General features: G+C 42.9%; 1 protein-coding gene across 1 annotated transcript in view; it reads right to left on the reverse strand.

The window, feature by feature from the left end:
• LOC308294290 (cadherin-13-like) overlaps window positions 1-13,246 on the reverse strand; it is a gene marked incomplete at both ends in the record, with an annotated part of 191,906 nt that overhangs the window by 66,178 nt on the left and 112,482 nt on the right. The window contains one exon of the mRNA XM_080737018.1: window positions 4,653-4,831. Within this exon, the coding sequence (XP_080593144.1) occupies window positions 4,653-4,831 (179 nt within the window). The remainder of the gene's footprint in view (window positions 1-4,652; window positions 4,832-13,246) is intronic.

A 13,246-nucleotide genomic window follows, 5' to 3' on the forward strand; every position in this document is an offset into this window, starting at 1 on the left:
AGCTGTCCTTCAAGGCATACATTGCAAGTATCACTCAATCCTGTAGGCTCGACTATTGCAACAATTATTGTTGGTCTCCTTGCTCTGCTGACTGAAGCCCCTCCAAATAATACAGAATACTGCAGCACACCTGGTCTTCAACCTCTCAAAATGTTCACATCTCCCCGCTTTCGCGTTCCTTTCACTTGCTTCTGGCTTCTGCCTGCATCCATTACAACACACTGCTGATGGCCTACAGTTCAAGGAAACTTACTTACTTGCTTACTTACTTACTTAGGTAAGAGAGCACATTAATCAACATGTCATGTATGATGTAAATGAGCCAGATTTAGCCAGAAGCAAATTTTCATCTGTAGTCCCTGAGCAGGCTGTTAAAAAGTGGTGATATAACTGTCCATACATAAACAGGCATAATGACTCCTGTGACAAATGGAGCTGATAATTACCCATGATTACAAATTTGGTTTGCTTTAAGCCAGCCAAGTGTGTCCGTCCCCTCCTTAACCCGTTAAGACGTGGAGATTCATATACTTTAGCTATTGAAAAATAGAAGATATACAAGCTCAGTGCCACGCTATGAACATGTAGATCTGCTATTTTTGAAAAATCGTGAAAATGTGCGCAAATCTTTGAATATATAATTTTCAAAGCAAGCCTTTGTAACTCAAATCTTTGCTACTGGGGGTCCCTGGAACAAGATATTTTGAGATGGGGGTCCATGGCCAAATACCCCCCACATGTCCTACTCTTCTTTCCTGGCTCCTGAACTGTGGAATAAACTACCCCTGTCTGAAAACCATGTTACCCCCTTGCAGCCCTATTTCCTTGCATCCCTTCTTGGGAATGTCACCATATTGCATCATTGTCAATGTCTTAAATGAGATCACAGGAAAACTTATTTTAGACTTTAATTTACTTTTTCATAAAGGTTATAGATAAAGCATGACTACGTATAAATGGATGTAGAATGTCGAGCCTCTCATCTCTTAATTGTAATAATGGAAGAGAGCCTCCGTGTCTCAGATAACGTGAGAGAATCGCAGAGCGGGGAGATAAACGTGCATATCAAGAAATGATTTTACACCTCAGAGAAGAACATCAACCTGATTTCCAATGTGACAAAATTGATTTTCCAATTTTCTCCGGATTGCTTTGCGGTTCCCCGAGGCAGGGGATGTGTCAATCCAAACACACTCACAGCTCACACTGAATTATGTCCAAAACATTTAGAAGGGGAAAGGGACAGCGTTTTACCATCTTTCTTTCCATTTCTCTCTCCCTCACTCACTTGCATGCACCATTGCACGCACGCACACACTGAAATAAATAACTGGTTGTCTTTTAAACCTATCAGACCTACAGACACTCTGTAGCTCCACGTGTCTCAGCTGACTGTGTATTTGATCAGCTCTCTTTCAACAGTGTGCAGCCAGGCAGGCTACACCACAGCTCAACCCACCAGAGTAGCAGTTTAAAACATTCATGCTGCACAGTGCATACTAATGCACGGTGGATGCAAGGTGAAGAAAGAACACTGTTGATACATGAACCAGGACAAGAGCGAGAGTGGTGCAGAGCACTCACTGTGTTAAGTGCAAATACACCTTGTACTGAGCTACTGTTGGTGTGCATTGTAGCCACCTAGTGGTGGTTTAGCACATATTTTTTGTTTTTCCACCTAGTTTTTGAACTACTTTTTTTCCAGAATTTGTTCAGTGTTTTTATGACAGTAGAGAATAGCGCATGCTGAAGCGCCTGTTAATTGGTTAAGCTTCAGAAACCAATATGACTGTGATCATTCTTTAGGTTTGTTGTTGTGTGTTGTTGTTTATCCAAACATATGCTTATAATCTGATCATTGAAAATTGCTATTGTTAAAGGCTAAAGATAAATACAGTAGCACCAATTAAGCTAATGAACCACATGGTTTTCCAGCTGTAGGGAATTGGTGTACAGTATGTTAGGCCAGCACTAGTCCGGAATTCTCCTTTAAACAGCCTAAAATTCAACCGGTTTTGTGTTCACTGGGAAGACTGTGAGCTATTTGCCAAACAAGCCAGTGCACCAGCTGCTACAGAAATGTAATTAATTTCAAATTTCAAAATAATGTTTTCTATCGGGATAGTCTTCCTGGATGAAAATGTCAAACAGTATTCAGATGACAACACTGGAGGGATTTATGTCATCACATGACTTATGTTCTCACAACCATGAATTTGACCTAGAAAGTTTAATAAGGTGGATTTATTGGATGAATTTTAAAACCGAATCCTGTGATTTCATCTCCTTGGTGATGAACTTTTACACCAGTGCAGGACAACTTGGTTTAAATGTGTTGCTAATAGGTTTGTAGGCAGAATATCAAATATGATCACAATGTGATGTTGCAAACGCATAGAAAATGTGTGGGGGCTCACCTGAAGACATGCCGACTTTGAGGGACCTCTATCTGAGAACTTCAAAGGTTATTATCCATGGACAATACAGAGACAGGAAGGGATTTATTGGGGCCACAAACCGGCTGACATTTTGGCTGTGCATTTTCCTCAGTGCATATTGAGAACATCAACCCGCCAGTGATCTCAATAAATCTCAGACCCAGACATTAGAGGCTGTTCCTCTGTTGTTATTCCATGGAGAAACACCCTTTGACATGTCCTGTGATTGGCTCTTGCACTATGACATCACAGTAGAGTGACTTCATACAAGTCTGGAATCATATGAGCTCGACACACCTCATCAAATCAACACAAACGGTGCCTGTTGGCTGCTGTGGTTCCAGCGGTTCCGGATGGGAGGTTTTTCAGCCAGGCTTGTTGGACACATCCAGAGAGCTGATGGATAAGTGCGTATCACCTCAATTAAAGCATGCTCTGAGTGTCTGACAACAGCTAATAGGCCTCCTCCTCCAGCGAGTCCAATCGATGTTCTGGTATTCGTCGCCCTGATGAACATCCTGTTTTCTCGCTGCAATGAGAAGAGGAATGAAGAGGAGGTCCACTCCTTTCTGTGCCCCCTCATTAAGGTAACTGTAGCTGGATACAACAGACCGAAGAGACAAAACGTGTTCGTTTGGTCGGGAAATAACTACAAAAGGATGTCATTCTGAGCTTTGTGAGCACCTGGCCAGATTCCAGTTGTGCTGCACATCCAAGATGTTCCAACTATCCAAACGATTTAATGTCTAAAATGTATGAATCCTTTACAAACAAGCTTGCTGCAGGTGAGCTTGGAGTGGCTGCATTTCTCCTGGCTGTGTCTGTCTGTGTGCTCTGCTCTCTGGCACCCACTGCTCAATCAAGCCACAAGTCTCAGGACACAAGCCAACCTCCATGGAGGTGTAAACAACACCTCTGTAATCTCCCCTGAGCAGCGTTGCCAGATTCTGCGAGAGAAACAAGAAACCAGGTCTATGAAAACAAGCCCAAAAGAAGCGACTATAACGGGCCACGAGAGCACTTTAAACCTATATGAATCGGCTATTTGAAAATATACAATCTACAAGTTCACAACTGCTATTAAAAACAATATCTTTATTAAAAAAGAAAACAAATCATAAAAAAGTGAAATATGGAATATTTTGGAAACAAACCTTGCTCACATTAGGATACGCAGACAATTACATAATAATTTGAGAGATGTTCACATGAAAATGTTTGCGAATCACCGGTTTAAACAACATTAGGAACCCAGCCCATATAAGCACTTAAGAAACAATCCCAAAAAACACAAATATTTACAAGCGACTTTACAGAATAACAAGCCCAAAGTCGCTTGTACTGAGCAGACCTGGCAACACCGAGTGACAATAAACACGTCCTATTGCAAGAAAATTGCAAGAAATGGCAAAGCCTCAGTCTGTAGTTCCATGAAAGAGTTCCCACAGCACAATTTCCCCCAATTAAAACCACTATAATATTTCAGTGGCCTGAGCGGACAGAGGGAGCCGAAGTGTTACTTCAATTACTATCAATGAATCTGCCAGGCAGATTGATCAGATTTGTGGAAGTTGGTCTGGCGTTCAAAACTCACAGGTTCTCTGGCAGAACAAACTGAAGAGAGTTCATCCGTCCAGCTGGAGCATGCAACAGCATGTATAATGTTTCAGAGCATGTTTACAGAACATGCCTCTTTGAGCCACACACACACACACACACACACACACACACACACACACACACACACACACACACACACACACACACACACACACAGACACACACACACACACACACACACACACACACACACACACACACACACACACACACACACACACACACACACACACACAGAGAGAGAGAGAGAGAGATCTTTGCTGACACCCACCACCCCGGCCACAATCTGCTCACTCTGCTGCCGTCAGTCAGACTTTAATACAGCAACAAAATGCCAAACTCACAGACAGAGGGAACAGTTTCCACAGCCAGGCTGTCGCCATGTCAATCGTATACTGTGCGGTACGCTCCCATTACACATGGCGCCATCTCTTTATGCATGTGCAGTATGAATGTGAAAGGGTTCGCTGCAACCTGATGTCTTTACTAGCACAATAGTCTGAGGTACTCTGCGTTTATTTTTTTCCATATACTGTTGGACACCTGACACCCGTAAAACTGTGATGTGACAAAGACAGCTAAAGGCCCACCCACCTCTCTGTCCAGCAGCAGGGGGGAGATGACAGTCACGATGTCTCCTCTTTCCGGGTCGATGTAGAACATGTTGGGCGAGGGCTTGTCGGGCGACTGGCTGATGATGTTGTAACGCAGCACAGCGTTGTCTGTGGAAGAGTCGTCAGCGTCAAACGCTGTCATCATCATCACCGTGGTTCCTGGAGGAGACACACCGCTCACTTCAACACCAATTCAATCTGTGTGCTGTCTTGACAGGAAAAGCACTTTAAGAGAGGTGTTCTCAACCTTCTACATTTCAAGGACCCCCCCTAGTTGGCAGACTCGGAACACATTAGGGCCACCCACTGACCCCACAACTGTGAGTGTACAAATGGAATGGAAATGAATAACCCGTAAGGGTCCATTTGGTTACATTTGTTCACTATAGAGGGTATGCACATGCATAAAGTGAATGGCATATCGAGTGGCAAATCGAGTGGCAAAGTGAGTGGCAAAGTGAGTTTAACGTTGTTTAACGCAATCACATAGGACTTTCTGTTTGGATGTGTGGGCTGTCAAGGCCAGGAAGTCGTTTTTTGCCACTCAGTAGGCGTTCCCGCATAACTTCAGGGTATGATGATGATGTCACGCGCATACCCTCTATACAGATCTCCTAATGTCCATTTGGTTCATAACTATCAATAACTTAGCTGGGGACCCCCTGGAACCCCCACAAGGACCCCTGGACCCCACTTTGAGAACCTTAAGGGGCCAAGTCCACAGTGTATGTTTTAGTGAGAGAGAGCTTTGCACATCATATAATGGATTGCATTTTTTATAGTGCCTTTTCCAAGTGCTTAAAGCGTTTTACAATGGTCCATTCATTCATACATTGGGAGACACATCATGTCCAGAGTGTTACACATATTGAGTGAGGAGTGGTGCTCCACTCCCAAAAGTTCTACTATGTTCTGCTTGAGGTGTGAGCACTCCACAAAACTGCTTGGCATTACTGTAGGAAGAGGAGCGCTCCCGTGCATCTTTACCATAGAAACCACAAGGCAGCTCTAAAAATACGTTCTGTGGACACAGCCCCAAAACAGCATCATTTTCAACAAGATCCTCCCAGACAGAGAGGAATGTTTAACCATAGCCGTGGTTGAGCAATGCTACACAGTAAAAGTCTGGTGTTAATGTGAGAGTGTACAAATGGACCCTTGTGGATAATTTCTTAGTCGAAAGACAGTTGGCTTTAGTCGTTTTTTACTTACTACTAGGTAACCAAAATAAACGTGGGTTGCGGTCCCAATGGGACCTGCAAACAATGATTGACTCCTTGGCCTATTTACACGTGTTCAAGTATCTTTAGAACGTCTGTGTTCTTAATCTTGCACTTTACACATTTTCTTTTCACGGTGTCTCAATTACACACCCTGTCCCTATTTCCATAGCTGAGCTCTATCGTCCCCCAGGTCCAGGCATTTCCTTGAAGAGCTAGACACTGTTATCAGCTTCTTAACTGAAGATGGCCTTCTACTATCCTCCCAGTAGCCAGAAATTAGATGGATATTGTTATGGAAAAACTAAATTCCACTCAAGGTGAAGTGTAGAAGGTTTTATTTTGGAAGATACAAAAAAAAGCAAGCAGCAGCATAGTTTGCAGCACAGCACAGCCACTCGGCTGTCCTCACACATCCTCTGTGTCCTCCTCTGTCCCTCAGTCCTCTCTCTCAAGTTCTCATTATAGTGTTCCCAGGGTTGATAATGTTGCATTAGTAAGGTGCTCTTAAAAGGTCATATTATATTTAGGCCTGGGACTCGATTAAAATCAGAGGCTTTGTAATTAATGAATCGAAATTAATTGCATGATTAATTGCATATAAATATTTTACCTGAGAATCAGTGAGTGAGTTGTTGTTTTTTAATCTAAATTTCCCATCCACTGGCCCAAGCAAAGCGGTTTGATCGGCTTCTTCTCCCATTGGGTGCAGTTGGGGTTTGTTGTCTATTCTTGGTTGGATCCGTATGCCTGAAACTGAAGGTTCAGTGTTGCAAAAACTAAATGTGATTAAAATGTGTTAATTATTTTAATCGCGTTAATTTTACGTATTTAATTAATCCAAATTAATCAGTTAAAGTCCCAGCCCTATTATGTTGGCAAGCATACACTATAACAACCATGATTAAGCTGACATAATAACCGGTTGATTGCCCTCCATACACAGATGGCAGGTGGTCAATGACTGGACCGCCTGCAGTGAAGTAGAACAAGCCTGACAAGGTTTTCATAGAATGACCAATACACATTTATACAAAGTAATATTTGCATTACATATTTCCAAGACGATCTAATGCCCAGAGCACAACTACTGAAAAGTGGTTAAGGACTGCATCCTCCAAAAAATGTATAATATACATATGAATTGACCTTTCATGGACCTCCTAAGACCAACTACAGACCAACTACAGACCAACGACTGACTTCTATTACAGCCCAGCTAATCAGAGGCATTTTCTTTGACAAAACATGATGACTCTGGAATTGATGAGTTAAGATGATGGGTCTTACCACAAGACTATACTATAGTTGACCTCAGCCTTCCTGTAGACCAGTGGTTCTCAACCTGTGGGTTGGGACCCCCAGGGGGGGTCACCAAATTATTCTAGGGGGTCCCCAGATGATTAGCTTAATGTGAAACTCACTGTTTTCTCACTCAACTGTAAACAAACCAACATACAGTATAAGAGTATAGAGGGTATCTTCACATTTCTAAAGTGACAATTTATGGACTTTTTAATACATCTAAAATGACAAATTAAACATTGGTCAAATTGTCAAATATTAGAGGCAGAAATTTTGAAAATAGCCGATCTACATGCTCACAACGCCTCGCAACGCGAGGCGTTGTGAGCATGTAGATCTGCTATTTTCACAATAGAATGCAAAATGTAATGCTTCAACTCTTAGTGCTCGTCAGGGTGGGGGCCTGAAAAGGTTGAGAACGACTGCTGTAGACAAGGATTGTCACATTACTTCTCTTCTGTCCTCTTTCAACCTCAACTTACATTCTTCTCCTACTCAGAGCTGCTGATGTATCAGCCACCACTTGATGGAACTTGAGGTCTCTAAACTCCCTCCTCTCTCATTTTTTATCCTCAACTCTCCTCCCCCCCTCCCCTAACTTACTCTGCAACCTCCTCCTCTCTCTCCACCATTTCCGTCTGTCTTCGACCGTCAATGCCCTCTCTCTCCTCCAAGCTGGCACATCCGTCTCCACCGGCTCCGTGGTTATCTGAAGCCCTCAGAGTGATCGCGTCTCAGTGCAGCTTAAAGAGTGTGGGATAAATCCGGGTGGGAGGTGTCCTCTCCCACTTTCATTCACTTCCTCTCTGCCTTCTTTCTGACTCTCATTATCTACTGCTAAGTCCAATTTCTACTGCGCTAAAAATAACCAGAGGTAGCTCTTCTCCACCTTCTCCTCCGCCGTCTCCCAGTTCCCCCTCATCCCTTTCACCTGCTTTGATAAGAAGCTCGGTGCTATCGGATGCTCTTTCCCCCCGGCTTCCCACCAACCAATCGACTCCCTCACCTAACGCCAACGTACGGTATCATACTTGTCAGTAGAGTGCCAATTCAACAATATAAGAATACCGCATGACAAGCAGAACTCATGCATGAAAAAATCCTACTTAAAGGACAACTTAATTAACGTTAATTAAAAGGACAATGATAAAAGGACAACATAATTAGAGAAAAGAAAAGATGAGCGTTAAAATGTTTTCATTTACTGCTTTCTATTGTTTTAGCGATTTTAGTAGTTTGATTTCAGCGGGAGGGCATGCGTACAAGTGGCTAAATACATATTTTTAGACAGTTCAATGATTGTTATCATGTATTGTGTATCATCTGAAAATGTTCTAGTAACTATATCTGTCAAATAAATGTAGTAATGTAGGAAGTGCAACATGAACATTCCGCTCTGAAATGTAATGCAGCAGAAGTATAAAGTAGCATAAAAAGGAAATACTCAAAGATGTACTTAACAATTACAGTAGTTGAACTAGACTGCACTCTGTCCAGGTGCCAACTTTTTTGTACGTGTGGTACTTGCGCACTCTCCTGGCGCAGGTAATAAATACATTGGAAAATGAGACGGATTTGGCCCACGGGCCGCCAGTTGAATATCACTGCAATAGTACATACTGTAACCAGGTAGACACAGGAAAAACATAAAGATAGAGATCTCCATACAGTATGGGCACAAAAGGGACATAGACAGACAGGTACAATGGGTACTCTGACAAGGCCCTGCCACTATGACTATGACATACAGGTCGGATCGTTGGTGAGACGTAGGTGTGAGGGCCGCATAGTGGCCCGAACATAAAATGAGGTCACAATCAAGGGCAATTACATAATCATATCTTAGGTGGAAAAGTCAAGTCTTGGTAATTGCATAGTGTTGGTGGGGGTATGCACTCTGCCATTATCCTATATTTAGCTTTATTTAGGCAGGAAAGTGTAAACTGGAAGATGAGGGCAGACAGGGGGACAAAAGACATCAAGGCAGAGATGTGATTATGAGGTCAACACGTGTGGTTAACTGCCTGGGTGGCTGTTTTGAAGGGACTAATGGTCATCATCAAAATTAATTGAAGCCTGTAAAAATCCTTGACAGTATGTTAAATAGTCAGGTGCTATTCCCCCAGCCACAGAGGAATCATATATGTTTATGCACCGTCTGTGTGTGTGTGTGTGTGTGTGTGTGTGTGTGTGTGTGTGTGTGTGTGTGTGTGTGTGTGTGTGTGTGTGTGTGTGTGTGTGTGTGTGTGTGTGTGTCCACACCGACAGTATACAGTACCAACTTGGTACTTCCATGCAGTATTTTTGTGACATATTGTTTTATATGTTAACTGAAATATTAACTGGTACATCCAATATCTGGTTTTCCATATAGTATCACATATATTTTTTTATACTATTAACTTCCAATGCAAGTCGATTAGTCGAAGACGATGCACGTTGGAAATGCATGCCCCACCCGCTTATGCAATACAGGTTCTTCCCATTGTCAAAGTACCCGCTGTACCCGCGTATGGCTGTCCCTTTTATGCTAGGCTATATGAAGATATAGCCTATATGGATTTCCCTGACAAACAACTGTTTCAAAACTGCTAACGATGACTATACTTGCTTGTTTTGGTGTCATTCAAGTACTGGTATGCCTTTAATGGCCTCAACTGCACAACGCACTACTTGTCAGATGGATTAAGTACCAACTGGCCCACACACATACAGTACTTTCAAACGAAACTGTGCTGCACAATTACAGCAAACATGGGCTAGAAAACAAAAGGCGCAAGTTGGTATCTCAACAGAGTGCAGTCTATTTCTATTTATCTTTGAAAAAAGGATAGCTGCCTTTGGATTCCAGAATCAAACCAAACTGTGTGCTCAAATGTCTAAAATGCATCTTTGAAAATAACAGATCTTAAGGCTAGATAAAAAAGTAAAAATGCAGTCCAGTATATTCGCTATGGTACGTGTATCTTTAGCAGCAGTACGATATGGAACGTTAGGTTTTTAGCTACCATGTCACAATGTGCAAACAGAGGAACGAGGAGGACGAACGGGGAGGCGGGGGAAGGGGGAGCTACAGTACGTGAACTACTGTAGGGAACAGTGGTCCGCGCGTCCTTGGTCTGAAAAATGTTGAAGACCCCTGATATAGAAGTTTCAACGTCCATTCAGGACACGTCCAGTCTGGAGCTGTTGCTGCTTGTGTGACAACAATATCAACAGCAGCTCCAATGAGTCTCGCTCCAGTTGAAACATGTTGATGTCGGGTGCAGAACTTTGCATTGACAAGGTGAATCTATGGTTCATTCTGCCTGCTGTTGTGGCAACAGGCAGGTGGTGAATGGTGATGCTTTCTACATCACTGAGCACCACGTCCATCAGTGTTTGAATGTCACACCTCATCTAAACACTGATGCTGACCAGGTGCGGCTCTTCAAGGCCTCAGCGCACCTTTAGAAAAAGACTGTATATGCACAACTCTAGGGCTACGTACACACGAAGACGATTCACTGAGTCGTTTTCAAAACGTTTACCGTACACACAGAAATGTCTCAAGGAATGTGTGTGTCCACATGAAACCACTGAGAATGTAACAAAACCACTGTAGTGTATAGGCCTATACTGTATGCCCAGCTTGTGAGTGGTGCTGTAAAGATGCCACAAAGCACAAAAAGAGAGAAGAAGAGAGCAACGCTGATGGAGGCCGTCATGTTTGTTGTTGTTGTTCGGGGGGGGGGGACCTTTGGTTTAAAAATGTGTGTATTCGGGCACCCAATGCCTAAAAAAAACTAACGTTTTCAAATAAGTAAAAGTACAATATTTGCCTCTGAGATGTCGTGGAGTAGAAGTAAAAGTACTGAAAATTTGAAATACTCCAGTAATGTAAAAATACCTCAGAATTATACTTACTTACAGTGCTTGAGTAAATGTACTTAGTTACTTTCCACCACTGAATATGTCATATAACGTCACAGATGACTGACATCTCAAGCTGGCCACATCACAGACATCCAATTCCCATGTGGATCCCAAGATGCACATGATGACCCCAAATACTAGCAGCGCGGCTCATGAACCTCTGTTTCTTTATAAGTGTCTTCTTAATGGTACTTCACAGTGAATTAGTCAAACCGCTCTCGTCTGCAGGATAATTATGAAGTCCTATCTCCTTCATTACTGACACTGTTCCACCTCATGCCTTGAAAACCACACTGTTAGAGCTGAGCCAGAGCATGCATGCACACACACATGCGCACACGCACGCACGCACACACAGTCCCACAACCACACACACTAAATAATTTCAACAGTGACAGCTCCAATAAATAAGATACTGTGAAATGTTATATATGAGCTGTAAGTCAAACTATACCAGTCCACTTGCTAGCCAGGTGTTTATCCGTGTGCTAGAATGTGGAATCATTTCTCAATGATTCTCTTAATATAACTTAAACGGTTTTGTCAAATAGCATTATGATCTATTACAAAGAGAAACCGGCTCAGTGGCCTTGTGGTTAGAGTGTCCGCCCTGAGACTTAGAGGTCGGGGTTCGAACCCCGGTCTTGTCATACCAAAAACCAAACCATACCATAAATGGGACTCAGTGCCTCCCTGCTTGGCACTCAGCATCAAGGGTCAGATTGGGGTAAATCCCTGTGACATAGCTTCATGTCCAGGGGGTGTACTTGTACATCAAGCTGCCTTACGCTACAGGAGATAGGCTCCTGCCCTATGGGCCTCATGGCTCAGCAAGACTTACTGTACTTACAAAGAGACTATGACCTTCTCTGGTTTCATCAAATACCAGTAATATCAAGTCACAATGATCCTCTTAAAGGTGCCACACCATATTGTTTAAGTCCCCCCCACCCACAAAAGAAAAAGCAGAGCATTTTCAGCTGCAGTACCACCTTGGCCTGAGTGGGAGAGGGAGCTATTGAGCCAGTTTGGGCCCCACAGTTTTGGACCCAGCCTGCCCAGTGCCCACCCCCCTCCCCAACCATATTATTTTTATTTTTGTTTATTTTATTTTTATTTCATTCATATTTTTTAATCTTAACTTCAAAGACACCAGTGTTGGGAAAGTTCACTTTCAAAATGAACTAGTTAAATTTCAAGTTCAAAACTTCTAAAATGAACTAGTTCATTTCATAGTTCATAATTCTACATTTTGAACTAAAGTTCATGGTTCCCCAAAATGAACTAACTTAGTTCTGCAAGCTATTATTTGTCAAAATTATTGACACAGCCCATATACAGGTAGAACCACACACAGCAATACTTTCATCCAGCTTAACATTGAGGTGCCAAAATATTTAGGTGCCCACTGCCCAGTGCCCAGTCTTCCTGCACCCTTATTGTGAAGGGCTGAAGGCAGAAGTTTCGAAACCTTGCGCACAGCATGTTTCCGCGTTGGTTAAAATAGCTGATCTACAAGCTCACGTTGTCTCGTGGATATGACGCGTTGTGAGCTTGCAGATCAGCTATTTTCGCAGTGCAACACACATACGACAAAGTAGTCAGGCTTTACTTGCGAGTTGGGACTGCGAGACGTAACGAGGAGGAGATTCACAGTTGCAGCACCGCATATCAACGTTCGCGAGGAGCTGCGTGCAGTGCGTGCTATTGGAGCATGTGAATGAAAAAGAGACGAGAGGACAGACGACCGCGGAGGCGCGGACCGCCGCATGAACGGCCGACGAACGCCGTTCACGGGCGTCAGAATGAACGCGTTCGACAATATCGTTCATCAAGCGAAAACAAAGAACATTCAGTTCATGTGGCCAAAACATGAACTGAATGTTCATGAAAATATGAACGTGTTCATGAACGATCGTTCATTGAACGCGTTCGGGTACAAGACTGAAGGACACATACAAAACAGAAAAAGTACAAAACTATGGCACCACCTCTTTAAATCAGAATACTTGGTCTCATTGGTCTTATGTAACTTAAATACACTCTCAAAGCAGTTAACTTCAATAAGAGCCTCCTGTAATATGATCAGGGCAACTTTCAAGTAACGTGAACTGGTTTTATTTTTAAGTCTAGT

This window comes from Nannobrachium achirus, assembly GCF_963921795.1.
Source record: "Nannobrachium achirus genome assembly, chromosome: 11".
NCBI lineage: Eukaryota > Metazoa > Chordata > Actinopteri > Myctophiformes > Myctophidae > Nannobrachium > Nannobrachium achirus.